Genomic DNA, 24,353 nt, shown 5'->3' with positions numbered 1-24,353 from the left:
CCTTCTTCCGTTGCTCTCCATCCAGGTTTCGCAAGCCTCGTCCTTGCCCAGCATGGCATCTGCTTCCGCCTCCTCCTCTGCCCTTCCTTCCACTCCCAATGCCAAACGCCCTGCCCATACAAGACGGACTTCCGTCAGTCAGGTCGTGGACACCATGGCCTCCCCTTCGAGAGGTACCGAGCCGAGTCCGAATGAATTGAAGAAGCCCGAACGCGCCAATACTTTCTTCCAAGACGTGTACATGATGCGATGGATGGTCTCACCTTCCGCTTCTGCAAAGATTGCCTCGATCTTCATTCTTGGATACATCAATTGGCAATTGTTCACGCCAAACGTGACCAATCCATTCCAGCCTTTTCTGTTCATCTCTCACAAGATACCCGTATCGCAAGTGATCTTTGAAGATCCAAAGACCGCGATCAATGGGGACACGCTGCGATATCAAAAGGGCTGGCTAGACGTCTGCTTTGTCCTCTTCTACGTCATCGTATGGAGTTTTGTCCGACAGGCTAGCGTTCTGTACATCTGGAAACCATTCGCAGTGTGGTGGGGAATCACGAATGAGACAAAGCAGGTCAGGTTAATGGAACAGGGCTATGCATTCATGTACTGGGGAACTTTCGGAGCCTTCGGTCTTGTAAGTGCTGCCTTTACGTAGCGGGTATGGAGAACTACATCATTGACTGACCTTGATTCTCTGCCCTCATTCTTGACTCCTTCCAGTATGTGATGTCCTTTCAAGAGAGCTGGTGGTTCGATCTGCAGCATCTATGGATCAAGTATCCGCACTGGCAGATGCGGCCGGAGCTAAAGCTTTACTACCTGCTGCAGTTCTCCTACTGGCTGCAGCAAGCCCTGGTCATGATATTGAAGCTCGAGAAGCCTCGCAAGGACTATTATGAGCTCATCGCCCACCACATCGTCACACTGTGGCTGATCTACTGGTCATACCTGATCAATCTGACCATGATCGGCACAACCGTCTTCGTCTGCATGGACGTGCCCGATGCCTGGCTCGCCCTGTCAAAGGGCCTCAACTACCTCGCCCTAGAGAAGACGACGGCGGTCGTCTTTGCCATCTTCATGTGCACCTGGTCCTACTTCCGCATCTACCTCTCTGCCAAGACCCTCTTGTCTGTCTGGTACAAGATGCTGGATCAAGTCCCCTCGCACACCCTCGAGTGGAACCCAGACAAGGGTTGGTGGCTAGTACCTTGGATGAGGTACCAGGTCTTTACACCGCTCTTCCTCTTGCTGCTGCTGAATCTCTTCTGGTACTATTTCATGTGGCGCATCATGATCCGCTCCATCAGGGGCATTACATTGGCTGATGACAGGGAGGAGGGAGAGTACGAGGTGGGAGAGGAGAAGGGCAATCAGCAGGCTGTCAAGAAGGAGTAAGTGGAGGTGAGAGCAGGTAAAGGATGAGAGGCTGGCAGGGGGACAAGATGCCCAATCAGTCCGGCTGCCTTCGGTCTGGACTCCGTTGGCCGAGCATGGTAGCGGTTAGTGCTCGGTATGGTCATGGCTCAGCAAACGGTCTGATCGCAGACACTGACCGTCTGCTGTTCGGCGAGATGCAGTCAGTAGCGGAGACTCATCATTGCGGGAAAGGATCGGGGGTGGAGTGGAGTGGTGAGGGACACCTGTATTTGGGGGATAGGCGGTTGTGAGGCGGTTAGATGCTCGTCTCTTATGCATAGACAGACGCAGGGGGTGGGGCGGGGCAGGCCTGTGATGATAGTCTTGTATCTTCTGAATCTTTTTGTATGCAAGCATTGGCAGATCAAGCTCTCTCAAGTGTGCCCGCCGTTTGTGCGTCGAGCAGGAACCGGATTCGGCGAGAGACCTGAATTGTTTGCCTCCTCTCATCCTCTCACATCGGCTCTGTCGTATGACTGCACGATACATCCTCAAAGTCTGGGTCGCAGACTGGTACATTCTGAATGTGCATCAGTTCTGGTGCCCTGTCTCGCTTCCTCCGCCGCATGGGAGCTAAGCGATCATACGTTCGGGCTACTCCACCCTAGGGAACAAGGAAGAAGTGATGGTATGTATAGCTAGTCGGTACAGTCCGTATTACACTGCCTCTTCCAATAAGAGGCCCGCTCTGAGAGTGTTCGAAGCATCGAAGGTGTCTTGAGTGTGCTCTCGCCCCTTCTCTTCCCTTCCATCCCTCTTCTCTTTGCATTCAGCGTTGACTTAGAAGGCCGGCACTAGCAGGTCCTTTCCAACTGCCCTGATGACGGTGATGCCAGCGAGTGCAACAGCGACTCCCCAAGCAATGGCCATGTTTCCTGGCTGCTTCTCAGGGTTGACAATTTCCTCGTTCCAGAAGCGTACCAGAGGGTTGGAGGACTTGGGAGGAGGGGCGGGTCCCCTGCGTCCTGATGCATTGAGGAAGCCTGGCTGGGCGTTACTGCAGAAGGGGGGGGGAAAAGTGACAGAAGCGGCGCTGGCCGTCAGTATACCGGCTAAGAGCACACATGCCCGTGATGGTAGCGCTGCTCCTCACAGGTAGCTTGGGTCTGCCATTATTGCTCTTGTGTGGTATAGTGATGCTGTGGTGGTGATCCAGTCAGGAAGATTGAATGATTGGACGCTGACTGAGTCGAGTGATCGGGTGGAGCGGAGCGTCGACGCCCCTTTTGCGCACCGCCAAATTTTGGCCCACGACGAGCCACTTCCGTCTGTCTGCTCCCTCAGAACTTCTTCTGGTAGACTAGACGTAGACTAGACGTAGCTGGCCACTGTCTGGCGATACGACGATCCACAGTCCAAGGCTCGCTCCGGTCCCCTCTACTACCTCTTCGTGGTCAGGATGCTCACAGTAAATCGCTTCGATGCCACCGTGGGCGGTAGTCAGCAGCCTGACCAGAATGCGGCTGCCTCATCATCCCGCCTTGCTGCCCTGGCCGAGCGCAAACGCAAGCGAGCCCCTACTGATGATGGACCTGCCAAGCCCTCGACTTCTACGGCCACCTTCTCCCTCGGAGCGACGTCAGCATCATCTTCGCTTACAGCGCCTCCTACTCAAGCTCCGCGTCAGCCGGTAGGACCCTCCATTCACCCCTCTCGTTTAGCTTCAGCACCCATCCTCGCTCAATCGGTCAAGAAGGCAGCTGCAAAGGCCGGCGCACCGAGGGAAAAGACAAAGGCCAAACAGAGGTACCTCAACAAGAAGAAGTCGAAGAGGAAGGCAATGAAGAAGGCAAAGGGTGGAAACAAGGCGGCCGGAACATCGAATGGTGCCGGCGTGGCGCCAGGCATCTCAAGTCTGAGGCAGACAGATACAGCGGCACCTGAGACAGAGGACAGCTCAGAGGAAGGTAGCGATGACGAAGATATCAGCATGGCGTCTCCGGCGGAATCAACTACCGCCGCTAGGGATCAGGGCCCCACAGCAGTCGCAGCGATTGGTGCGTCTGCTGTAGAAACCCCAGTCGAAGCATCTTCGAGCGATAGCGACTCCTCATCGTCTGACTCCGACAGCTCCTCGGTCTCTTCTTCCTCCTCTGATGACGAGACTGACGAAGAAGCTGCCACGAGCGAGACCATTCAAGAGTCGAGTGAGGCTTCGGCTGCTCAGCCTCAGCCTCCAGCAGATGAATCGAGACCAGATGAGCGGCCGAGTATGGGCCTGCTGGTCAGGAACAAGCCCTCGAATAAGCTCTCTGCCGAGGCTCGACGGTCATTAGCGGTGCAAGGTCTGCCTCGAGGAATGGTTGAGGCAAAGGTGGTAGATCCTGCGACAAGGCAGACGTTGACTGCTCGCGACGATATCAAAGCATCGGATCCCGATGCGATTGCAGGCATCAGCCTGGACCAGGCACTAACAAAGAGGGTGAAGGAGATGGGAGTGATAGAGTGGTTTGCTGGTAAGTTTCGCGTCCCAGGAGGGTTCTTCGCAACAGCACCTGCTCACCGTTTTCTATCGTCTCTCACCCCTAACAGTACAAGCCGCTGTCATCCCTCATCTGCTCTCCACGTCGGCCTTTGTGTCGCCCTTTTCTCCGCCTCGAGACCTCTGTGTCTCCGCTCCCACCGGATCGGGAAAGACGCTGGCCTACTCTATTCCCATAGTCACGCTGCTGAAAGAGCGCATCCTAATTCGCCTCCGTGCTCTGATCGTTCTTCCTACGAGAGATCTCGTTTCGCAGGTGAAGGAGACGCTGGAACAGCTCTGCAAGGGCACTGGTCTGCGAGCAGGGACAACGACTGGTGCTCAGAGCTTCGCGCAGGAGCAGACATTGCTCATGGACGAAGCTTCGCAAGAGAGCAAGCTGGATATCCTCATCACCACTCCAGGTCGTTTGATTGATCACCTCGATGAGACCCCCGGCTTCACATTGCAGCACCTGCGATTCCTCGTCATCGACGAGGCTGACCGCTTGCTCGGTCAGAGCTTCCAAGACTGGGCACAGAGGCTTCGGAATAGTATCGAGGGCCAGACTGACTCGCTATCTTCTAAAAGGGTAGCTCTATCGACACATCAACTTCAGAAGCTGCATCGACCGACATCCAATGCCGCTTGCGACCCTTCCGAGGCAAAGCCAGTCGTCCAGAAGCTCCTCTTCTCTGCGACACTTACTCGCGAGCCAGGCAAGCTCTCCGAGCTGGGCCTGAGAGACCCAGTCTTCATCGACGTCCGCGACGAGGTGCTAGAAGGAGAAGGTGTGACGTCCAGTGCTGGGCGATTCACCCTTCCTGCCACGTTGCAAGAGTACATGCTGGTCGTGCCGACGTCTCTCAAGCCTCTATATCTGATCCATCTCCTCCTCAACCCTCCCAAATCGGACAATCCAGGAAAAGGCATGCGTCGCACCCTCATCTTCACCAAGTCGGTCGATTCTTCTCTTCGCTTGGTTCGTCTGCTGAACCTGTTCCTCGACGCCAATCAGAATGGGAAGAAGGACGAGCAAAAGTTGCGCGTAGCAGACTACTCCAGCGACCTCACCCCGGCCCGGCGTCGCGAGCTCCTCGCCTCTTTCCGCTCCGATCAGCTAGATATCCTCGTTGCCTCGGACCTCATCTCAAGAGGAATCGATCTGCCCCTAGTGGAGAATGTCGTCTCCTACGACGTGCCCATCGATGTGGCCAAGTACGTACACCGTGTTGGTCGTACTGCTCGAGCGGGTAGGGTGGGCAAGAGTTGGAGTTTGGTCGAGAGTCAGGAGGCGAGACATTTCAAGGGGATGATCAAGGCTGGTGTCAAGAGGAGTGAGGGCAGGAAGCTTGAGAAGATCAAGGTGGAAGAGGGACAATTGGAGGGATTAAAGGGCCCGTATGAAGAGGCGTTGCAGAAGTTGGTCGCTTAGTGAGCGGATGAGCTGGCTGAAGAGTGTAAAGAGGAATTACAGGTGTACTTGTACCAAGACAAATGAGATTCAGACTTGCACATCATTATGGGTTTCAATTCTTATATTACAACACACCCGGCTCTCCTTCTCAGACAATGGGTTCCCAGCTCACACCACATCCGCATCCTGCTCCCTTTGCCTGCGGATTGTCCTTTATGGCAAATTGCGATCCGATGAGCTCGGTGACATAGTCGATTGTGGAGCCCTGTAGGAGTGTGAGGGAGATGGAGTCGATGAGGATTGGTAGAGGGGGGATCTCGCCGGATTCTTGCGTTGCTTGGAAGCGACTGTTGGAGGATCAAGAGAGACAGTGAGAAAAGAGATCAATCACTCGAGACGATATCTGATACCTCCTGTGCATCTTTGCGTCTACTCACAAGTCATCCTCTTCCCCAGGCCCATCTTGCCCCTCCTCGCCCTCCTCCAGCTCCATCTTGTACTGATAACCATGACATCCCCCTGGCTCAACTGCGATCCTCAGCCCTAGCCTGGCTGCCTTGTCTTTATCCTTGAGCGCAATCTTCAATAGCTGTTTCACCGCCCTCTCAGTCAAGAGAATCGTCGGATCGCCCTTCTTGTACACATTTGGCTCTTCTGGGTTTTCCGGCTTGGAAGTAAGAGTGGGGGCATGCGTGGCGAGGGTGCGATGAGATGGAGGCGTAAGCCGAGGTAAGGAGGCAAGTTTCTGCTGCCGAAGGGTAGTCTGACGACCAGCAGAGGTGAGGGTGGATCGGGTGGGGATGCTGACAAAAGGTCTGCTGGGAGGGGCTGCGATGGGTGTGGCGAGGCTCAGACGGCTGGAGCTTGCAACGGGGCTGCTGACCATGCGTGAGGGAGTTGCAGCTATTTTCTGCTCAGAGGCAGACGCTGCATATCTAAGAGCCACCACAGCCCGATGTGAGGTTGTTGCTATCATTGTTGGGGATGAGAAGTGAGAGATACCAGGTGGTTTAGGTGGGTCAAGGATGGAAGAGCGCCTCTCAGCTCCACCAGTCGCGGCCTGTAGGCTCTGCGACAATTCTTTGCCTCGGCCCGACTGCCTTGGCCCGAGTCCGGCTCAGCGGGCGGCAAAGGTGTCGACTTTCAACCGAAGTGCACCTCCTCCTTCCGCAATACGCTATCACCCCACCACACTCTGCCGCATCACACTACCACCAGTGAACATCCCATCGTCCGCCTAATGTCGTTCTCTGACCTGGTGGGAGGCACCGCTTGTGGGCCTTCCAATCCACTGCAGAACCTTGGCAAGCGCTTTGGGCAGGATCGCAGTACGCAATTTGATCGGTATGGCAGTGGCAGCGCAGCCGGTCCTTCCTCTTCCTCGGTGAGTACGGCGGGTGGCAAGGCGGGTAAAGCGTCACTCCAGGACACGCCTACTGAATCTCTTCTGCACTCTCATTCCCGCCAGGCCTTTCGATCTTCTCAGCATGCCCATAATGGTGGTCCGGCTGCCCAACAGGAGGGATTCCAGCCCATGTCTGGTCCTCAGGGCCAACCCCTGGATCTCGCTCCGCTACAAGGCGCTCTGCCCTCGATGAACGGGCATCTCATGAGCCCTCCAGGAGCCCACACCTCTGTCCGCCACTCAGATTTCGAGGCAAGCTTCCAGGCTCCACAACATCCCCAGCAGCGCTTTGCTGGGCCCGCTGCTATCAACAATGGTTGGTCCAACGACTTTCTGACTGCCCCCTCCACGGCTCCTCAGTCGCATGCTCAGGCAATATCGTCGAGCAGACTGGACAATTCACGACAGGCTTTGACTCCCAACTACACTACTCGGCCCAACCAGGGCTACCAGCCCCGCTTCGGCCCCGCTCAGGCCATGTATCGCCCATCCCCAATGGAGGGCATTCAGCAGGGGCACGTCCAGCAGGCAGAAGTCCGTACATTGCCAGCGACCGTGACAGATGACAAAGTCTGGAGCGAAGCCTTCACAGCTTACGACTCCGAGGGACAAGTGGTGCAGCCTCAACCTCAGCAGCTGCCTCCAGAGGCACAGCAGATCCGTCCCGAGACGACTCCTTTTGAGGCTGATGAGCTGGCCAAGACGGCTGGCAAGCTAGTATCTTCCGTGGAGCACGACAAGACGGACAAGTTTCAGAACAGCGCTTTCCTCACTCTGATGAAGAAATTGAGGGATCGCGAAGCGGGGATCCAGGGCACAGACATTGTCGATAATGTCCAAGGATCGCGGGCGGGAGTAGGAGCGGATGTCAAGGGCAAAGGAAAGGCAGTAGAGAGTACGAGCTCCATCAATGACCAGTCCCTACGAGAAAAGGCTGCAGCCTACCTGCGCTCGAGGGGCGCAACCAATGGGGATCTACAGATGCCAGCTGGCATGCAGGAGTCTTACGGCCAGGATCGAAGCTGGCTCAACGACATGTGGGCAGAGGAGGATGCTCGCAGTGAGGCCATCGAAGAAAAGGCTCGTCAGCAAGCGGCCCGTAATGCCTTTGTTGGCGATGGAGGCGATACGGCCGCCAGGATGAGGGAGGATGATGCTGAAGCGCGCGAATTTGCAAAGTACCAAAATCTCAATGCTGGCGTCTTCGGCGCTCAGTCCCGACTGAAGCCAGGATGGGAAGAGGACATCGACGAAGCCAGCAGGGAAGACTTTGTCGGTCGGAGGTGGGAGGGCACGAAAGGACGAGGAGTACGTGGAGCTCAAGCCGCCGAGTGGGACAAGCTGCAAGCAGATTGGGATGCCTTCGAGGCTGGGCCCAGCGGACTAAGATCGTCGTTGTCCTCGGCTTTCACGACTGCCAATGTACCGCGGTATCAATTTCAGCAAGACAACCCTTACCTGCAGACGACTCGGACTCACGCGATGCACTCTGTGGATGTATCTGCCGACATCCGCTCCATCCTCGAGAGCGAAGCAGCCGTACAGCAAGACCCTACGGACTCGGAAGCCTGGTACAACTTAGGCGTCAAGCAGCAGGAGAATGAGCGTGAGACTTCGGCCATTGCCGCTCTGCATCGTGCTCTCCAGATCAACCCACTCATGAAGGAAGCCTGGCTAGCCCTTGCCGTCAGCTACACAAACGAGAATGACAAGGCTGCCCTGTACGAGAGTATCGAAAAGTGGATTCTGGCAAGCCAGCAGTACAGCGATGTCGTATCTGCCCATCGAGCCAGTCTGCGTGAGCAATCACCACAGAATGGTCGTGCTCGATCTGCCACAATCGATAGTGGCTCCAGCACCAGTAGTAACTTCAATCGCTTCGGTGAGCAGCACGAGCGAATTGTTTCTACCCTCTTGGCTATGGCTCGTCACGGCTCCGGCACTTCTCAAATCGATGCAGACGTTCAAGTCGCTCTAGGCGTCCTTTTTAATGCCACGGACGATTTTGCTAAAGCAGTAGACTGCTTCGGTGCTGCCATTTCTTCCCGTCCGGATGATTGGCTACTCTACAATCGTCTCGGTGCAGTACTAAGCAATAGTGGTCGATCCGAAGAAGCACTCCATTACTATCGATATGCCCTTGAGCTCAAACCAGATTTCGCACGTTGCCATTTCAATTTGGCCATTAGTTGTTTAAACTTGAAGATGCATGAAGAAGCAGCTTCCCATTGCTTTACTGCACTCACCTTGCAACAGGTCGATCAAAGACAACAGCAGCGCTACCTTGGTAATAGCGGTGGCGGTGGCGTCGAACCCAAGGATGGCAACGGTGCCGGTACCAGCGGCACGAGTGGGGAGAACAGCCACAGTCTCTGGGAGACGCTACGCATAAGTCTTGACCTTGGAGGTCGACACGAGCTTGCTGAACGCACAAGAAGCAGGAATCTAGACTTGTTCGACCCGGCAGACTTTGCTGGACCTGATGGGGGTGCTGCTGGTGGAGGAGGTATGGGCATGGAGGAGGACGAGTATGCAGATGGGGACGTGCCTTGGTGAGAAGCTCTCTCTCGCGGTAGGGGTTTGTGCGGAGGAGCTGCTTCTGCGCTTTTGTATGTCGAAGACATGTACGATGCCAATCCATGCCCTGCCCTCCAAAGCAAACAGAGACCAGAAAGAGTCAATAGTCTCTTTGAACACATGCAAACGAATGAAGCTGATGTGATGCTGGCACCAGGGCCATATCTATGATGGGATTGTACACTCCGTATATACACAAGATGGGATAAAGGTCTTAAAGACATCTTCCCACGTCATTTCACTGGCTCCTTCGCCTCTTGTGAGGGGAGCCTGGCGAATCCGCATCAGCGGCCTCCTCGCCCACCTTCTCGTCAAGCGCGGCAGCCTGAGCCTGAACTTGCCCAAGGAGCGTCTCAACGGTATTAATCCTGCAAGCTTTGAGGAACTGCACGAGATTAGTACCTCCAGTACCTTTTGCACCCTTCTCCTCCACCTCCATCGCCTCGGCTTCCTTTTTCGCTTTGGCCTTGGCCTGCTCCTCCTCTGCCTCGTCCTCTGCTCTCCTCTTCAGCTGCTGCTGCTGCTTAGGCTCCAATGTCCCACCAACAAACTCAGCATTCAGCGCAGCATACTCCGGAGGAGGCTTCGAGCGCGCCTGAGATACAATGTAGAGTGTTGCGATTCGCATATGCTCATCGCGAAGGGAGCGCAAAGCACCCAGTGCTGCGTCGTACTTCTTTGGCAGGGCGTGCGTGGGAGAGGAAGCTAGAGTAGTGGCGGCGAGATGGCGCAAAGGAGTTTCCTCTGCGGGTCCAGTGGGGATGTCGCCTTCGCTTAGCTCGACAGGCACAGGAGGCGCAGTTGCGACGTCTGCTCGTAGGCTCTGCAAGTGGGTCAGAAAGCGGCGATGCTGTCCAGGCATGTAGAGTTGCATCCGTTGCATGAACGTCGCGTCTTCAGGCAGGTCTGTCGCATCGGCGTTGACCTGCCCATCGCGATTGACTGCCCTCCTTGGTGGGCGGTTGACCCTAGCCTTCGTTCCTGCATGATCGACATCGAAGAAGACATCGAGTGCGTGGATGAGTGAAGACTGGCCTGCAGAAGGACCGGTGAAGAGTCGCGGGGTGAGGGACTCAGAGGGGAGAGAGTCTTCCCACTCGTTGGCCGGGTAGATCCATCCCTTGACCCGGTGAGGAGAAGAGTCACCTCCTCGGAACCAGGGACGAATGGCCCAGTAGAAGGTCGGCGGCTCGCAGTCAGTCCTGACGTCGCGGAGGATCTGCTCCAGATCGCCGATGACTTCCACTAAGATGTCGAGATAATTGGCAACTCGGCGCTTGGCGACCGAGTCTCCCAGGAAGCATTCGTCGAGACAGACCCGCATGATGTCTAGGGCGCTAACCCCCCTCAGCTCGATGAGGAGACTAGTGAGGAAGAAGTGATCCTCGGAGGGCGCGCCGGAGAAGGTCTCAACAATCTCGAGGTTGGAAGCGACGAGTCCCTTGGAGGCGTCCTTGAAACGCCAATTCCACAACACAGTGTCGGCGTAGGTCAAAACAGGCGGCAGGTCCAGCTGAGATGATAGTAGGAGAAGAGGCACCGAGATGGATGCAGGCAATCGTGCAGCATACTTGCCCTCCAGCTCATCTCGGGCATCTTGAGCATCCTGTGCCATCTGCTCATTGGACATTCCGTTTCGCTTGCCCGCCCAGAGTGAAGTTAGCCATCGATTGGTTGAACTCGTCTTTGAGCCATGGGCACCCTTTTCAGCGAGCAGAGTGGCTTGAGGCTGCGAGTGGATGTAGAAGTGCGCAAGGAAGGTGAGGACTACATGTCCTCTTCTAGCATATCGAATGTCTGTCCGTAGCTTGTGCGAGGGAGTGACAGGTGAGAGCTCTCGCATAGCTCTCCTCCATCTCCTGCATCGAGCCCTCTCGGCATCATCTACCGCTACACCTCCGCCGTTGATCTTGAGACCCACGATGCGGGCTTGCTGCAGCATGTGCTCCCATTGAGCCTCGGGCAACTCGGCTGGGAGTCTATCCAGAGGCGCCTCGGGAGGGAGGAAACCGGAGCGGACGTCGATGTCGAAATCGGCACCGGCTAGGGTAGTAGTGTCTGGCATGCCCACAGGGATGGGAGGCGCAGCCGTCGGCGCCCCTGCTGAGGCTTCCATGAAGCGAGCCAGCTCGGCGAGGGGTAGTGGCGATGCAGAGCCGTCAGAGGCAGAGGCCTGCCGACTGGGCCCAGCCTGTGCCTCCTGCTCGTCGAGATAGGCATAGTCGAGGAAAGAGGAAGATGCTGGGTAGAGCCTTGAGGTGGCCTTGTCCTGCTGTGCCAAGAAATGATCAGGGGGCACCTCCCAGTATTCTGACTCTTCGTTTGACTCGGGCCATCGAGGGAAGATGGGCTGGCGCGCCGGCGAGGCAGCCTTCTGCTTGCCTGCGGACGAAGGCGAGGAGGATGGCGATGCCATTACGACGGAAGGTGAGGGGGGGGGGGGGGAGGGGGGTTGGTAGATTAGAGGAACCCGTCTAAAGTGGGTCAGTGTGTGTGTGTGTGTGTCTGGTATATGATGAGGAAGAAGGGAAGGAATGGTCATGCGGACGGAGAATATTCTACTTGAAGTGAATCGGTGGGCGGCCTTCTGTCGGCGTTTTCAGCCCTTGTGCCATGTGGGCCATGCGCTAATCGGGTGGCGTCGGGCTGAGATGAGCCTGACGCAGTCACACGCACACACGCACATACACACACCCTGCCAGTCCCCCGCCCGTGCGAGTCCAGACGGGGACAGGCAAGCAGGCGGACGGCCACTCGATCACGTTACCACAGACATTCAGCAGCTTAGGACCGGATGACATCTGTGGACGTCTGACTCAGAGTAGCAGTGGCTTCCGGTAGTCTCCACTACCCCGCACAGTCACATTGGAGAGAACCGGACCCGCGTGCCGGGAGGAGGCTGATGCAGTAGCACCACCGGCAGGGCGCAGTGGCGACACACTATCTGGCCTTGTTCGCAAGTCAAATTCGACAGAGCCACAAACGCCGTAGTGGAGGACGCCGATTCCGCCGATGGTATTATCAATTCAGTCGTAGACAAGCTGACGCAAAGTGACCGACTGGTGCAGAAAGGCAAGGGGAACGTGAGCATTCGGACTGCTGTCCATTGCCAGCTTGTGTAATAGCAAGTGAGCACACAGCATACTCACTATCCGCCCTTCCTTGATCTTTCTCTCCTTTGGAATCTCATGATACCACTCTTCCTGACACTTTCCCTGCATCAGCAAGAGCGACCCTGCTTCGACGGTCCACTTATGAGTCTCCGTCTTTGCCAGCTTCACCCCGTTGCGCTTCGCAGCCGCTTGTGCTCCCTTTGGTGGACGCTTGGTCATGACCCATGTGCGAGGAGCGCCGAGGGAGAGGGTGACGATGACCTTGTTTTCCACTGGGGCGGAGGGAGGGGCGATCTGGTGGCAAAGGTCAGCGCAACGACAGTGGGGATGGTGTCTCCAGTGCGACTTACGATTATCCGAATGGCGCCCGATATGGGTATCTCTGTACCATCGAGAGAGAGGTAATCGAGTTCTTCTAAGCAATGCTGCCCGTCGATTTGCCGTTGCGCTGTCCCCACACTCACCCATCAGCATACCAATTCAACATGGCATGATTAAACCTAACCTCCTCCCCAATCACCTCTCTACACCTTCTCTCCATTCCCCTCAACACCTCTGGCCATTCTCTCATCTCCACTTCCTGTCCACTATACTTCAACTTCAAACCAGGAACTTTACTAAAGGCAATGATTGCGCGACTTTGTGTGATTTCCTTGCCGTACATGCGGAGCGTAGGGTGGTACCAACCTTCAAGGGAGAGGAGAGAATGGTACCATTCTGAAGCTAGAGAGGGAGGGATGAGAGAGGGAAGGTAGTGCACACCGGGAATGGGAGTTGAAGTTTTGGCGAGGAAGGATGGTGAGGTGACTTGCTTGAAGTCAGTTGGAATGCGGGGAGGAGGAGGAGACGGGGAGAGCGAACGAGTCGCAGCATTGTCCAGATCTTCTTCATTGACGTCTTGTACATGGTCCTTGTGGTCGCCTTCTACCTTGACTCGCTTTCTTGGGCGATCCTTGTCAAGTTCTGCCTCTGCGTGTAGCTCGCCTCGGGGGGAAGAAGGACGAAAGGAGCGCAACGTCGTCTGTCTCATCGTCCTCACCTTCCAGTCTGTGCCTCCCTTGTGATCGGTAGAGGGCAGCGCCGATGTCGAGGCCAAGGGCTCAAGGCTCTTGACTTCCTTCTTTGGCGAAGGCACAAAGCGCTTGGCAGGCATGACGAGGTGGGTGTGGCAATACGAGTGGTCTGGAAGTTGGCTAAGATTGCGGAAAGGGAGACAAGCAGGTGGCCCAAGCGCATTCTCCTCCAAATCAGACCAAAAGTCACATCGCGGATCCGAAGAAGCAGAGGAAACGAGTCAAGTAATGAATGACATGGTTATGTTACAAGTGGAATCGTCCTCCCGTCTCTGATCCTGGAATTGACATTAAAAGACTGACGCATCCTTGACGCTCTCGCTCCTGCCCTTGCCACCGGGGTGCGTCCGGCCTGTCTTGCCCTTGCTGTGGTGCTTCAGCTCCTGCTTCTTCCGAGTCGAGCGCTCATTGGCAATCCGTTGTGCGATCAGCTTGGCATGAGAGCCGATCTCCTCTTCGTCGACCACCTTCGTAGCAGCCGGCTTGCGCTTGCACCGTGGGCCAAGAGGGGGATCCACCTCCGACGGAGGCATCAGATCGAGGGCTTTGGACTCGCCGTTGGCTCCTTGGCCTTCGAGATCGTCTTCCTCTGCCTCCTCGTCTTCTTCGCTCTCTTCTTCCTCTTCGTCGTCTTCGCTCAAGCCCTCATCTCCGCTGCCATCCATCCGCATTCGCGCCATGTATTGATCCAGCTCTTCGTACTCCCCCCGCTTTTTGACCTCGGTCAAATACCCGCTCGCCTTGGTGAGGACATCCAGATCGAGGTAGACACCAAGGTCGGCATTATCATCATCCAAGCTTGCTTCTTCGCCAGCCATCTTGTCGGAAGACGGAGGTACCCTGAAGCCCAGGCGCTCTCGCCTCTTCTCCCTCTCTCTCCTCTGCCCATCCCACTCCTTGACATCTCCCGGCCGCACATCCCTGAACTTGGGGAATTCCTCACTGATGAACCTGAAGCGCCGTCTGAAGAATCGACGAACGCATTGGACATCTCGATTGAAGTAGTAGTCTGCGTTGGGATGCAGCACAGAGATCATCTGTGGGAAGTCGATGAGGATTGGCTCGACCGTTGCGCCATCGGAAAGGTGGATGGGCGACTCGTCTTGATTCACTGCATCTTCATCTTCGGACTCTTGAGGTTCCTCGTCCTCGTCGTCAGAACCATTTGAGGGTCCACCATTTGCGCTTGTCGCGGCTGTAGCAACGACCCTTGCAAAGCCTTTGCCCTCTTCCCACTTCTCGCCCTCTGCTAGCTGTGGCGGCGGCTCAGTCCCAACCTTTTGCCCAAAAGGCCCGTTGGAAGGATACTGCTTGAACGGATCATGAGGTTGCTCATGCTCATCCTCTTCTGGCGTCCGCTTCTCCCTGATGAGGAGATTGAATTCGTTGAAATCTCCGTGGATGAGACCTGCTTTGCCCAGGCGTACGATCAGGCTCATGAGAGCCGAGTATAGTAGAGGGATCTGATCCTTCGGGATCTCCGCTATTTGGCGTAGAGGGTATGCGCCGATCAGAGACATCACCACCGAGTGGCGGGACTGACCATAGGGTATAGGAACCGGGAATCCATGCTCATGGAGCGCCTGCGAGGTTGGAAAGGTAGACAGGCAAGGAGGCAATGTGAGAGGCACAGACACAGGCTGATCGAGTGAAGACCGAAGCTACTTACCTGCATGAATTGGTACTCCTTTGCAGCGGCCAATCGGCTGAGGAACATCCAGCTGAAGTTCTGGCGATTGGCATTTTTGTTGGTGTAGTCTCGCTTCTCCTTCACCGCTCGGAAAGATATCCTACCCAGGCGGTGAATCTTCAGGATGCGATTCTCATAGTCAGGAGCTCCAGCGGATACGAGATAGATGTCTGTGACAAGAAGGATCCAGATTGTAAGCGGCAGTGATTCTCCATCAGTCTGTTGCAGCAGCCTTTACATCTCCTTGGCTTCCATACTCACCACTTTCTTTACCCACACCAACCCTGTGTCCAACAGCTTCTACATGCTCCTTCTCTTTCAACGCTCTTACAGCTAGGAAGTCGTATCCTCCATACGTCAGTCGGTATCCGTCGTACTTGATGTGCTGCTCCCTGGCAATGAGATTCCTCTTTGCCAGACTGCCCATGACCTTGTTCAGTCCGGAATGCTGCAAGCCCGAGAGCTGGGCAATGACTGAAGCGGGTACGACATGGTGGGCGCGCGAACCCTGCTCTACGGCTTTGAGGATGCGGAATTCCTCTGGGAGGATGTACCGCAGATCTGTAGCGTCGAGCTTCATATCTGAGACAAGCGATGAATGTTACGATGGGTTCGGTAGAGGGATATGGAGGAAGTCGACCTCGGAGGGGAGGCCCTGAGCCAAAATTTTGAAGCCGTGGGCCAATTCTCCACGCCCTGGCGCTCTTTCCGTCTGGCTCGGGCCAAGCAACCTTCTCAAGTTCCAAAGGGAAAGCACCTCGACGTCTGACTTGACTGCTCATACCACTGACCGGCTGTCAATGATGCAAGCAGCCGAAGCAAGCCTCGAAGATGGCGAGTAGATGGTACCTTCGCCCGTCTGCCAGCAGCGAGGCGAATACTGTACTCCCCTACCACCCATCGGCGCCCTTCGCCTTGGAGGAGGCCTTCCCGGCAGGCACCTCGCTGCCTCCAGCTCCACCTCCTGTACCTCGGATCATCGCTGCAAGGAATGACGATGCAATTAGGGTGCTTGCGCATGAGGTCAGAGGAGACTTTCAAGAGGATGGAGAGCTCATGCGGAGGATCAGAGCGAGACAGCAGGCATGGTCGGATTACGATGCTGCTGAAGGCGGGGGCTCAGATGCGGGAGACGGATACCAGAAGCTGACGAAGATGGACCGGATGATGCCCAAGGCATTCCAGTAAGTATGCATAGCTGCCAGAATGTATTGATGCCATTCCGTAGAGCTGACGGCGGCTGATTGGTCTTCCTAGATTCCAACGAGACCAGGCTCGCATGCATCGCCTCTGGAGCGATGCTCATCCCAGCTCAGAGTCAGCAATTGCTCGTCCAGTGCCATGTCACCTCCTGCAAACGCCTCACCCAACATGTCCGGGCTCTTCCTCAGCAAACAAATCCACGACATCTCCATCCCCTGCTGCGTCCCGAATGGCTCAGCCGCCCCTCATTCTGACAATCTCGGTCTACTCCCGCCATGTCCTTCGCTCAACACGGCAGAGTCGAGCTCGCGCAGCAGCCGAGAAGCGCTACGACGAGTTCCAGCAAGAGCAAAATAGCAAGTTCAATAATCTACATCACGCATCCAGTACCCCTGGCGACCTGTCCGAAAGTGAAATGAGACCCGAGACTATGGAAAAGAACCTCTTCTTGCCAAAGTTCGGGACCTTCAGAGATGAGAAGCAGGCGGACCCACGGCCGTCTCAGCGTCTCGAGATGCACTCGGATCAGACGTTACTGGATCTGTGTGAGGGTATCATATGCCGTATGGATGACCTGCCCGAGAGGGACGAAGATATCGAGACAAATCTCACCCAGGCTGATGCAGACGCCGCTAAGCCGAGAGGCATCGATGCTAAAGATCGCACAAGATACACGGGCAAGAAGAGAGTGGCTGAGAAGGTTGTGCTCGTAGAATCATACTTAGCCGGTCGGCCAGACAGCTCGTTGCTGGAGTGAGTATCCCAAAGACACGAGTCTGTTCTTGCTGGCCACCCTGCTGATACCCTCTTCCGCCCGATCCCAATAGGCACGTCCATCAGCAGCTCACCTCGCAGTCGGACACAGACGAGCAAATGGAAAAAGTTGGCCTAGCCTCGGTCACGATGGGCGACCTGTTCGGCAAACTTTGCCTGCACAAGCCATACTGGTACTGCCACCAAGGCATCTGCGAGCACTTTTTCACAATCGACGAGATCCGGCTGCCTGACCCCAAATCAGACCCTCCGCCAATCTCGCCTGCGCAAGAACAATCTGAAGCTCCATTTGCAGCACAAGAGCAGGTGTACCGTCACCCAATGACCACATACCTCATGGCGGCCCAACTCAGTCGTCCCACGGCCACAATCGCTCGTCTGCGCGGCGCGCAGGAGACGTACAGTCTAGGGTACTGTACCATCTGCGATAAGCTCACTGCAAAATTCGCCGTGGTAGGTGGAGAGAGGACCGGCAGCGAAGGTGCCGATGTTTGGAGGAGAAGGAGGAAGCGCGGTCGTGAGCAAAGTGAGAGAGAAAGACACGATCAAAATGCAGAAGCAGAGGGCGAAGAGGAGCACCTCCCACCGGTTCCCGCCCTCAAGAGCGAGGTAGAGCTGCTCTGTCCTGCCTGTCTCGCTGCCCTCACAGGCCACGTTCTACCGCTTCCTCAACCAAGAGGCAAAGGCAAAGACAACGCTGCTTTACCTGTCGAGGAGGCAGACGAGCCTACGGGTGATGGTCCGCAGGCCAAGCGCAAGTACACACGCAGAGCCAAAGACGTCGCGACGACTGAGGAGCATGATGCGCAGGACGCAGAGGGTCTCATTTCTTCATCTGAGCAGACGACAGCTGCCCTGGGGCTCACGGCGGGTCACGGTGAGGAGCAAGAAGAGCAGCGCGGTCTCCCCTCGGCGATCACCGCAGAGAACCTCCGACGCAACGCCCAGATGGTCAGTGACGACTTCAACATTGGTTGGCACGAGGCGGTGCACAGGCTGCGCGGGGGAGCAAAAGGTTGGACAATTGTCCCGCTGCTGGACTAAGAGGGCGATGAGGGTCATGGTCGGGTGCGATTATCGGACAAGGGCAAAGTCAGGAAGAAGCGGCGAGAGAAGGAAGCAAGATCAGGCAAAGATAGGGGTCGGAGAGATGAGATTGTCGTCGAATGTCCATGTGGATGTAAATAGTACGAATGCAATGAGTAAAGATGAGCTCTTTCTTGACACAATCTTTGAGATCCTTTGTTCAGTTGGGAAGAAAACGGGGCGTAAGGGAGATGCTGATCCTTGTTTGCATGAGACAGGCAGAGACAGAGCCGGACTTGAAGAAGCAGATGAACGACGCGACCAAGACGTCTGATGTCGAGAGTGTGGAGGGCCAGCCCTTCGAGACACACCTCGACGTCTACGTGTAAAGAGGTGGACAGCGTCGAGCGACCTCAGGAAGCCTCCTCCTTGATCCAGCGGTCGAGGGACATCATCTCGTCGTCCACCTCCTGCTCAGTAAGGATGCGGCGCTGCCCCTCTCTTCTCATCTGCTCATGGGCAAGACGAGTCTCCTCTTCATCTTCATAATCGAGGATCATTGAAGACATGTCTACGTCTTCATTCTCCTCCGCATCTATGCCATTTTGCTGCTGCTCTTGCATTTCGACCAAAGGATGCAGTTCAACTTCAGCGAGACGGTGAGCAGTTGCCCGTACTTGCTCCTGATGGTGACGACCTTCCTCGTCGAGGCTTCCAGGAGGGAGAGAGGCGAGCCGGCTGGACCTACGAAGACCCCGTTGCTGGGGATTCTGCTGGGTGTAGGTGACATTGCTGTAGACAGTCTCGCCACCGCACGACTCTCCCGCTTCGCTGTTTGCCGCTGTCGAGGGAAAGTAGCGGATGGATCCGTCAGGTTCGCGGAGGTCGTTGAGACCGTACTGTGGTGCAAGCCCCTGCGCAGCTAGGGAGGTGGACCTCCGAGCCGAATATCGAGGAGGGCCAGGGAGACGCGATGAGGGCTTCGAGGGCTTCTTCTGAGGTGTCGGCGGGTGCAAAGAGACGTGCGCAATCACATCTGCAGGGATGTCCTCCTCTTCAGCTTGTGCAGCTTCGTCATAGTCGTATCCATCGTAGTACTGCTGGTCGTCGGCGTATGGCTGGCCCTCTTTTGCGTAGGCCCCTTGCAATGCCACCCTTTTGCGCTGGCTCAACTCCTCTTCATCGCACTCGTCATCTTGTCTGAGCTCGGGGCGGCCATCTGCATTCTCGTCGTGACACGCTTCAGCCTCACGAGCGTCTTCCTCGTCGTTGATCATCTGCAATCTCCTCTTTGCGGCGGCCATCTTTCCCTCGGAAGAGTCCGTCCTGCTTCGTCCAGCCCCCGCAGAGCGACTGCCACTAGCAGCCGAAGAGGCACCGTCGCCTTTTCTCTTCCTGCTCTGAGCTCGTGTCTCGTTCCAAGCGCTGACAGGGTTGGGCAGCGGGTTGTGCTTGCCCTGGATGGATACCTGTACCACCTTGCCCGTGTCTCTCACAGCAATCTGGTACAGCACAATGGGCGAGAATCCATCCGCTGCATTGGGCACTTGAGGACAGTGGATGGAACGTACGACGCGGGCGTCATCTCTAGCGATCATCTCCCGCCAGGGCGCTAGAGACTGTTCCACCTCGCGCTTGAACGAGGCAGCACCGCTCTGAGTGCGGATGCCATATGGTAGACGAGAGGACATCTTTATCTATGAGTAGTCCTGAGGACGAGCTGTCGCACCGAAGAAGTGAAAGGAAATGATGCGAGGAACAGAGGACGCTCGATGACTACGAGGTAGCGGGGGCCCTGCCGTCCCGAGACAAGCTGAGACACGGAGATTTTCTGCTACAGCGCGATGGGCTGGCCACTGAGGTGCGCTGCAAGGCTGTCGACCTGTCGAAAGCCGTGTAAGCAGTCTTGGAGCTCGGTGAACCAAAGAATTGTCTAGTAGTGTGCTAGTCGGGATTGCTCGAGTGGATGAAGGAAGAAGGCGGAGAGAGGAAGGGAAGCAGACACCGTACGCCTGAGCTCTGCACGCGCCTCTTGCTTCCGTGCTTGAAGCCTGGTGTTCGGGAAGTCTTTGGAGATGGTCTATGACGGGAGTTGAGAGGGAACGACCACTGAATCCTCCCGGCTATATAAGAGGATCGGGTACCTTGCCTGGCAGAGAGGCAGTAGAAGACTCTCCTGCAAGATGGTGTGAGCAGTCTGGCGGGGAGGGAACAGATGGAAGGAGGAGACGAGGGGCGGAGAAGCGATAGACGAGACTTCGCAGCAGTCGTCGTCGAAGAAGGAGCAGCAAGAGAAGGGTAGCAGGGCAGAGGAGGAGTAGAGGCAAAGGCCAGAGACAGGCGGATCTAGAACAAGGGCGGCGGCGGGTCTGCCTGTGCGTACCGCTGCTCTGCCACTCCTTCCTCTTTGAGGGAAGCCCTGCCTCGCCCGACGCGCCTCACCCGACGTGCATCTTCGCGGTTGGGCCACTCTTTTTTTTTTCCAGCCCTCCTCCTCCTTCTCCTCCTTGCACCGCTGCTGCGCCGCCCTGCAGACAATGTGGAACAAGGGGTCAGGCAGGCTGTGCTGCTCGGACGACACAGGACATGTTCAGAACACAGTTACATCAGCGCATAGGCTTCACCACCTCGGGGTTGAGTAGCCATGACCTCCCGCCGATTTGTCGCGTTTCTTGCCGACTGGGGACAAAGGATGGGCGTACGAAGCCCCTGAACACCTCCCTTGACAAGGAAAGTGACAGTGGGCCGTCTTTCAGCAGTTTACAATCTACATCTGGCTGTCGACACCCATCGCTGCCGCAGATTCCAGCGGCTCGGGGGGATTGCTGTTCTGCCATCAAATCTATTTCCAGGTCGCTCACGCTAAATTGCTCTGTGCTCGCGACGCGTCACGCGGAAGTGGGAAAATTGAGGGGCGGGTAATAATATTAAAGGCGAATATAGACAGTGGTGACTGTAGCAACGATACAACAGGTGCCAAGACGACACATTTGGACGCAAATACGACATAAAGTTCCTCAAACCGACACACTACTCGAGCGACTGCTGTCTCGTCCACACCGGTGCCGGCTTCCTAGGGGGAGCAGCTGCCGGTCCAGAGACGTACCTGTTGCCGCGCTCGGTCGTGCGTGCAGCGGCAGGTCCGCCACTATATGAGACACCCCTCTGGCGCTCCTGCTGTAGATTTGCGCGCACTTGCTGTAGACGATCCCGCGAGGATACGGGAGACATCCGGCTCGAGACGGCTCGCGGTCTCTCCTGCTCAATGACCTGTGGTCCGGCGGGAGCCGAGGGAGGGGCAGTGGGGGCAGCGGGAGCAGATGGTGCGATAGGCATCGCACGTGGACTGGTCACTGGGTACTGGTGAACAGGTACAGATGCAGCTCGATGGTCGCGTTGACGACCAGCCGGTGCAGGTTGAGATGCTACGGCGTACGAGGCTGCTCGGCCTCGCGGGCTTGTGCTAGGCATTGCTACGTTTTGACTTGGGTATCCATATGCGTCGGCAGAGGATGCTGGCATGGGCGGAACGGCTGAGGTACGATGACGATAACGGCGAGAGACGATGCGAGTCCTGGCTTCCGGCGAAGGCGTGTCTTCAAGGCTGACCTTGGGCAGATCTCGTAGCGACGTCAGTGTCTCCATAGCTTCTCCTTCTTCGGGCAGGGATAGAGCTTCCGGCATAGGAGAGGCAGGCAGAGGAATCATCCGAGGTGAGGACACAGACTCCGCACGTTCATGTACAGATTGACGCACAAGCACGGACATTTGACGGGGGAGCGGCGCGCTGTCGAAGTTGTCAAAGGTGATCGGCGAGGGCATCATCTGAGGCGTGAAAGGGGCATAGGGTAGCTCCGAGCTTCTCCTAGCCGGCGCCTCCACGTCCTCTTGCTGACTGCTGCTTCTGCTTGGCGTGATTCCCCACTGATACCGGCTACCCTGCGTGACGACTGGGTTGAAGTCGTTCAGGGCTCCCAACTTCTCTGGGTCTATTGAGTCGTCCGTCTCGTCGGCTTTGGCAGCGCGCATGGCTCGCAGGTTCTCCAACAGTCGCGTGCTCAGCCCGTGCTTCTCCTCGCTCCGCTTTTCCTCGTCAAGGTAGCCGTCAGAGACGAGTGTCGAATTCGATCGATTCCAAGCAGCAAGATTGCTCAAGGGTGATGGGGTGTGGGGTGCCCCGCCCCACAGCCTCTCGTTGCGCTTGTGTCGAGCCATGCACTGCGACAAATACAGCTTGCCGTTCCACATGTCGGGGGAGTTGCCGTAGATTCGTTTCGCGGCTTGGTACTCTTCAGCGACCTCGACGGGTACGCACACGACTTCGTCGCCCACTTCCAGCAGGACTGAGCCTGCGCTTGCTGGCGCAAGAGAGTCTCCGCCCAGCTTTTCAGAGGACAGCGCTTTGCGCAAAGTCTGAGCCCCCGTCTTGATTCTGGAGCTACGAGAGCGTTGATGATGATTCTCCGACCCCAGATGACGCCCTGTTGCAGATAGCTGCGCTCTGCGAGCTTCTTCCTCCGCTTTCTCTTGTTGCTTCCATCGGTAGCCACGAATGCCGAGGAAGAGCAGCCAAGACAGCGCTAGCACACCGAATACTATGATCACGACAACAGCTGGGAAGAGCTTGCTGTGCACATTGAACACGGACAGTGTGGACGAAGCGGCTGCTGCTACCTTATTGACTGTGAGAGTGTTCGAATTCAACGATTGTGCCGTCGGCAGAGGTGATTCCGTCGTAGAGGAAGAGGAAAGGAATGAGGCTGCAGCAGTAGACGAGGCAGAGCTGAGAGAGGTGGCTTGTTCCGAGTGAGATGTAGAGAATGCAGTAGCCTCTTCGAGTGTCGTACGACTTGTCCCGTATGTCCAAATTACGGCAGGCGCACTAGTAGAAGAGACTCGAGTCGAGGCTTTGGTGGATGTACTTCGGCTTGGAATGGCGTCATAATCTTGGTGAAGTGAGTGGCCCTTGCCGCGAGACGCAGCAGACTTGTTCTTGGCCGAGGCGTCTTCCGCAGTATGAGTGCTGGCGCTTGCCTGGCTGGTAACGGTCTTGGTGACAACAGCCCTGGCCCATGCCCTCTGCTGTCGGTGATGCCAGCGCGCCTTGGGAGCGGCGCCTTCGTGCTTGTGTCCTCGAGCCTCTAGATGCTCACCGGAGGACTCAGCAAAGCTCTCAGCGCGCTCACCCTGGGTTCCTGCAATACCTACCCGCGCCGCCTTTGCCTCGCTGCGTACCATCGCCGCACCAAGACCATCTTCATTTCGCTTTCCTGCCGCAACAGATCTGCCCTGAGTCATCTCTCCCGCAGGACTGGGAGCAGCGAGGGCACCAGACAAGACGCTGAGCGCCATGATACCCAAAAGGATGTTCTGACCCAAGCCGCGGCTACTCAGAGCAGCCGCCCATCCGCCGGAAGCGACCGGCTGAGAGTTGGTAGTAGCGACCATGGCGGAGTCAGAAGATGATGAGAGAATCCCAACCAGTGGGAGTGAAATATAAGGGGGCTGAGGGTACAGACCGATGAGACGCAATTCGACCGTCAAGGCCTGACCTTGTGTCTCGGAAGAAAGGCGGTACAGTAAAACACCAAGAGCGAGCACAGCTAGCCTAGGCGAGAAAAGTACGGTCTTTGAAAGCCTCTAGCTGACTCGTCAAGAGTGACAGCAAAGGGGAGGGGATAGATATGATGTGGAAGGTGGTGGAGAGGAAATCGTGCACGGGAAGAAGTCGAAATCCTTGTCATAGTAAGGCGGCGGCGGCGGCGGGTTGACTGACCGTCTACGCTGACAGGCGGAGAGGCACGGATCTGCGGGGAGTGAGTCTAGCCGCCGAGCCTACGGCCGGCGGCCCGATCTTTGACATCATCGAAGTTGCCGACATCCGCTGACTACCAGAGTATGTCATGGCACCTGTTCTTCAATCAGAGACCGAGTACCGTTGTTGTATGTTGCCGAGGCCGGTGTCCTAATGAAATATCCGAGAGCATGTTAGACAGGCAGCGCTTGCATACAATCGTCGCGGCAGTTGACCTGCCTGGTCTCGCCTCAGCAACGAGCACACTCGTCGTTGAGGATCCTGTCAAGACGTGAGATCAGACGAGCGTGAGGCACTGTTGTACTTGCAACGTCGCATTGGAAGAGGTGGTGTTGCTTCGGGGCGGACGCGTGAGGTGGAGCTGCAGGATCGTCTGT

The 24,353-nt window shown here is 56.4% G+C and overlaps 11 protein-coding genes across 11 annotated transcripts; 4 read left to right on the top strand and 7 right to left on the bottom strand.

Annotated features, from left to right (window-relative positions):
- Positions 1 to 154: 154 nt before the first annotated feature.
- On the top strand, positions 155 to 1,401 carry BCV69DRAFT_248986 (longevity assurance proteins LAG1/LAC1; the record flags this gene model as incomplete). Its single annotated transcript, XM_025490320.1, has 2 exons — positions 155 to 637; positions 724 to 1,401. The coding sequence occupies 2 exons, from the start codon at positions 155 to 157 to the stop codon at positions 1,399 to 1,401; spliced, it is 1,161 nt and encodes a 386-aa protein (XP_025347810.1).
- A 344-nt stretch (positions 1,402 to 1,745) lies between these two features.
- On the bottom strand, positions 1,746 to 2,575 carry BCV69DRAFT_282869 (hypothetical protein). The gene is made up of 2 exons (XM_025492506.1): positions 2,516 to 2,575; positions 1,746 to 2,419 (listed from the first exon to the last, which is right to left on the bottom strand). Exons 1-2 carry the CDS (start codon positions 2,533 to 2,535, stop codon positions 2,203 to 2,205), a joined length of 237 nt encoding a protein of 78 aa, XP_025347809.1. The 5' UTR covers positions 2,536 to 2,575; the 3' UTR covers positions 1,746 to 2,202.
- Positions 2,576 to 2,711: 136 nt separating this feature from the next.
- BCV69DRAFT_282868 (DEAD-domain-containing protein) lies at positions 2,712 to 5,815 on the top strand. The gene is made up of 3 exons (XM_025492505.1): positions 2,712 to 3,878; positions 3,955 to 5,647; positions 5,738 to 5,815. Exons 1-2 carry the CDS (start codon positions 2,822 to 2,824, stop codon positions 5,316 to 5,318), a joined length of 2,421 nt encoding a protein of 806 aa, XP_025347808.1. The 5' UTR covers positions 2,712 to 2,821; the 3' UTR covers positions 5,319 to 5,647; positions 5,738 to 5,815.
- BCV69DRAFT_282867 (hypothetical protein) lies at positions 5,146 to 6,315 on the bottom strand. The gene is made up of 2 exons (XM_025492504.1): positions 5,738 to 6,315; positions 5,146 to 5,647 (listed from the first exon to the last, which is right to left on the bottom strand). Exons 1-2 carry the CDS (start codon positions 6,274 to 6,276, stop codon positions 5,449 to 5,451), a joined length of 738 nt encoding a protein of 245 aa, XP_025347807.1. The 5' UTR covers positions 6,277 to 6,315; the 3' UTR covers positions 5,146 to 5,448.
- Positions 6,316 to 6,475: 160 nt separating this feature from the next.
- Positions 6,476 to 9,409, top strand: BCV69DRAFT_282865 (hypothetical protein). Its single transcript, XM_025492503.1, has 2 exons — positions 6,476 to 6,684; positions 6,769 to 9,409. The coding sequence occupies exons 1-2, from the start codon at positions 6,541 to 6,543 to the stop codon at positions 9,259 to 9,261; spliced, it is 2,637 nt and encodes an 878-aa protein (XP_025347806.1). The 5' UTR covers positions 6,476 to 6,540; the 3' UTR covers positions 9,262 to 9,409.
- BCV69DRAFT_282864 (hypothetical protein) lies at positions 9,410 to 11,734 on the bottom strand. Its single transcript, XM_025492502.1, has one exon. It carries the CDS (start codon positions 11,696 to 11,698, stop codon positions 9,521 to 9,523), a length of 2,178 nt encoding a protein of 725 aa, XP_025347805.1. The 5' UTR covers positions 11,699 to 11,734; the 3' UTR covers positions 9,410 to 9,520.
- Positions 11,735 to 12,054: 320 nt separating this feature from the next.
- BCV69DRAFT_259778 (hypothetical protein) lies at positions 12,055 to 13,502 on the bottom strand. The gene is made up of 4 exons (XM_025490666.1): positions 12,860 to 13,502; positions 12,746 to 12,777; positions 12,432 to 12,667; positions 12,055 to 12,341 (listed from the first exon to the last, which is right to left on the bottom strand). Exons 1-4 carry the CDS (start codon positions 13,423 to 13,425, stop codon positions 12,309 to 12,311), a joined length of 867 nt encoding a protein of 288 aa, XP_025347804.1. The 5' UTR covers positions 13,426 to 13,502; the 3' UTR covers positions 12,055 to 12,308.
- A 256-nt stretch (positions 13,503 to 13,758) lies between these two features.
- On the bottom strand, positions 13,759 to 15,784 carry BCV69DRAFT_290326 (hypothetical protein; the record flags this gene model as incomplete). Its single annotated transcript, XM_025493711.1, has 4 exons — positions 15,420 to 15,784; positions 15,138 to 15,328; positions 14,363 to 15,051; positions 13,759 to 14,308 (listed from the first exon to the last, which is right to left on the bottom strand). Exons 1-4 carry the CDS (start codon positions 15,736 to 15,738, stop codon positions 13,759 to 13,761), a joined length of 1,749 nt encoding a protein of 582 aa, XP_025347803.1. The 5' UTR covers positions 15,739 to 15,784.
- Positions 15,785 to 15,894: 110 nt separating this feature from the next.
- Positions 15,895 to 18,280, top strand: BCV69DRAFT_194864 (hypothetical protein). Its single transcript, XM_025489642.1, has 3 exons — positions 15,895 to 16,342; positions 16,416 to 17,114; positions 17,189 to 18,280. Exons 1-3 carry the CDS (start codon positions 15,990 to 15,992, stop codon positions 18,177 to 18,179), a joined length of 2,043 nt encoding a protein of 680 aa, XP_025347802.1. The 5' UTR covers positions 15,895 to 15,989; the 3' UTR covers positions 18,180 to 18,280.
- Positions 18,281 to 18,359: 79 nt separating this feature from the next.
- BCV69DRAFT_194878 (hypothetical protein) lies at positions 18,360 to 20,046 on the bottom strand. Its single transcript, XM_025489643.1, has 2 exons — positions 18,629 to 20,046; positions 18,360 to 18,573 (listed from the first exon to the last, which is right to left on the bottom strand). Exons 1-2 carry the CDS (start codon positions 19,850 to 19,852, stop codon positions 18,541 to 18,543), a joined length of 1,257 nt encoding a protein of 418 aa, XP_025347801.1. The 5' UTR covers positions 19,853 to 20,046; the 3' UTR covers positions 18,360 to 18,540.
- Positions 20,047 to 21,137: 1,091 nt separating this feature from the next.
- On the bottom strand, positions 21,138 to 23,969 carry BCV69DRAFT_194832 (hypothetical protein). Its single transcript, XM_025489641.1, has one exon. The coding sequence runs from the start codon at positions 23,607 to 23,609 to the stop codon at positions 21,192 to 21,194; it is 2,418 nt and encodes an 805-aa protein (XP_025347800.1). The 5' UTR covers positions 23,610 to 23,969; the 3' UTR covers positions 21,138 to 21,191.
- Between the last annotated feature and the right edge of the window lie 384 nt (positions 23,970 to 24,353).

This window comes from Pseudomicrostroma glucosiphilum, assembly GCF_003144135.1.
Source record: "Pseudomicrostroma glucosiphilum strain MCA 4718 unplaced genomic scaffold BCV69scaffold_7, whole genome shotgun sequence".
Classification (NCBI taxonomy): Eukaryota; Fungi; Basidiomycota; class Exobasidiomycetes; order Microstromatales; family Microstromataceae; genus Microstroma; species Microstroma glucosiphilum.
The sequence above is the reverse complement of the archived record's forward strand: the minus strand, read 5'-3'. Positions and strand labels throughout refer to the sequence as shown.

Coding starts and splice junctions, on each gene's coding strand:
- BCV69DRAFT_282865 (XM_025492503.1), top strand. CDS start 6,541: ATGTCGTTCTCTGACCTGGTGGGAGGCACCGCTTGTGGGCCTTCCAAT. Junction 6,685..6,768: donor CCGGTCCTTCCTCTTCCTCG/GTGAGTACGGCG, acceptor CATTCCCGCCAG/GCCTTTCGATCTTCTCAGCA.
- BCV69DRAFT_282868 (XM_025492505.1), top strand. CDS start 2,822: ATGCTCACAGTAAATCGCTTCGATGCCACCGTGGGCGGTAGTCAGCAG. Junction 3,879..3,954: donor AGTGATAGAGTGGTTTGCTG/GTAAGTTTCGCG, acceptor CACCCCTAACAG/TACAAGCCGCTGTCATCCCT.
- BCV69DRAFT_282864 (XM_025492502.1), bottom strand. CDS start 11,698: ATGGCATCGCCATCCTCCTCGCCTTCGTCCGCAGGCAAGCAGAAGGCT.
- BCV69DRAFT_194832 (XM_025489641.1), bottom strand. CDS start 23,609: ATGGTCGCTACTACCAACTCTCAGCCGGTCGCTTCCGGCGGATGGGCG.
- BCV69DRAFT_194878 (XM_025489643.1), bottom strand. CDS start 19,852: ATGTCCTCTCGTCTACCATATGGCATCCGCACTCAGAGCGGTGCTGCC. Junction 18,574..18,628: donor GCATCCTTACTGAGCAGGAG/GTGGACGACGAG, acceptor AGGCTTCCTGAG/GTCGCTCGACGCTGTCCACC.
- BCV69DRAFT_194864 (XM_025489642.1), top strand. CDS start 15,990: ATGGCGAGTAGATGGTACCTTCGCCCGTCTGCCAGCAGCGAGGCGAAT. Junction 16,343..16,415: donor ATGATGCCCAAGGCATTCCA/GTAAGTATGCAT, acceptor TGGTCTTCCTAG/ATTCCAACGAGACCAGGCTC. Junction 17,115..17,188: donor CCAGACAGCTCGTTGCTGGA/GTGAGTATCCCA, acceptor CGATCCCAATAG/GCACGTCCATCAGCAGCTCA.
- BCV69DRAFT_282867 (XM_025492504.1), bottom strand. CDS start 6,276: ATGATAGCAACAACCTCACATCGGGCTGTGGTGGCTCTTAGATATGCA. Junction 5,648..5,737: donor CCTGGGGAAGAGGATGACTT/GTGAGTAGACGC, acceptor ATCCTCCAACAG/TCGCTTCCAAGCAACGCAAG.
- BCV69DRAFT_259778 (XM_025490666.1), bottom strand. CDS start 13,425: ATGAGACAGACGACGTTGCGCTCCTTTCGTCCTTCTTCCCCCCGAGGC. Junction 12,778..12,859: donor TTGAATTGGTATGCTGATGG/GTGAGTGTGGGG, acceptor TCGATGGTACAG/AGATACCCATATCGGGCGCC. Junction 12,342..12,431: donor AGATCAAGGAAGGGCGGATA/GTGAGTATGCTG, acceptor TTTCTGCACCAG/TCGGTCACTTTGCGTCAGCT.
- BCV69DRAFT_282869 (XM_025492506.1), bottom strand. CDS start 2,535: ATGGCAGACCCAAGCTACCT. Junction 2,420..2,515: donor ATGGCAGACCCAAGCTACCT/GTGAGGAGCAGC, acceptor CCCCTTCTGCAG/TAACGCCCAGCCAGGCTTCC.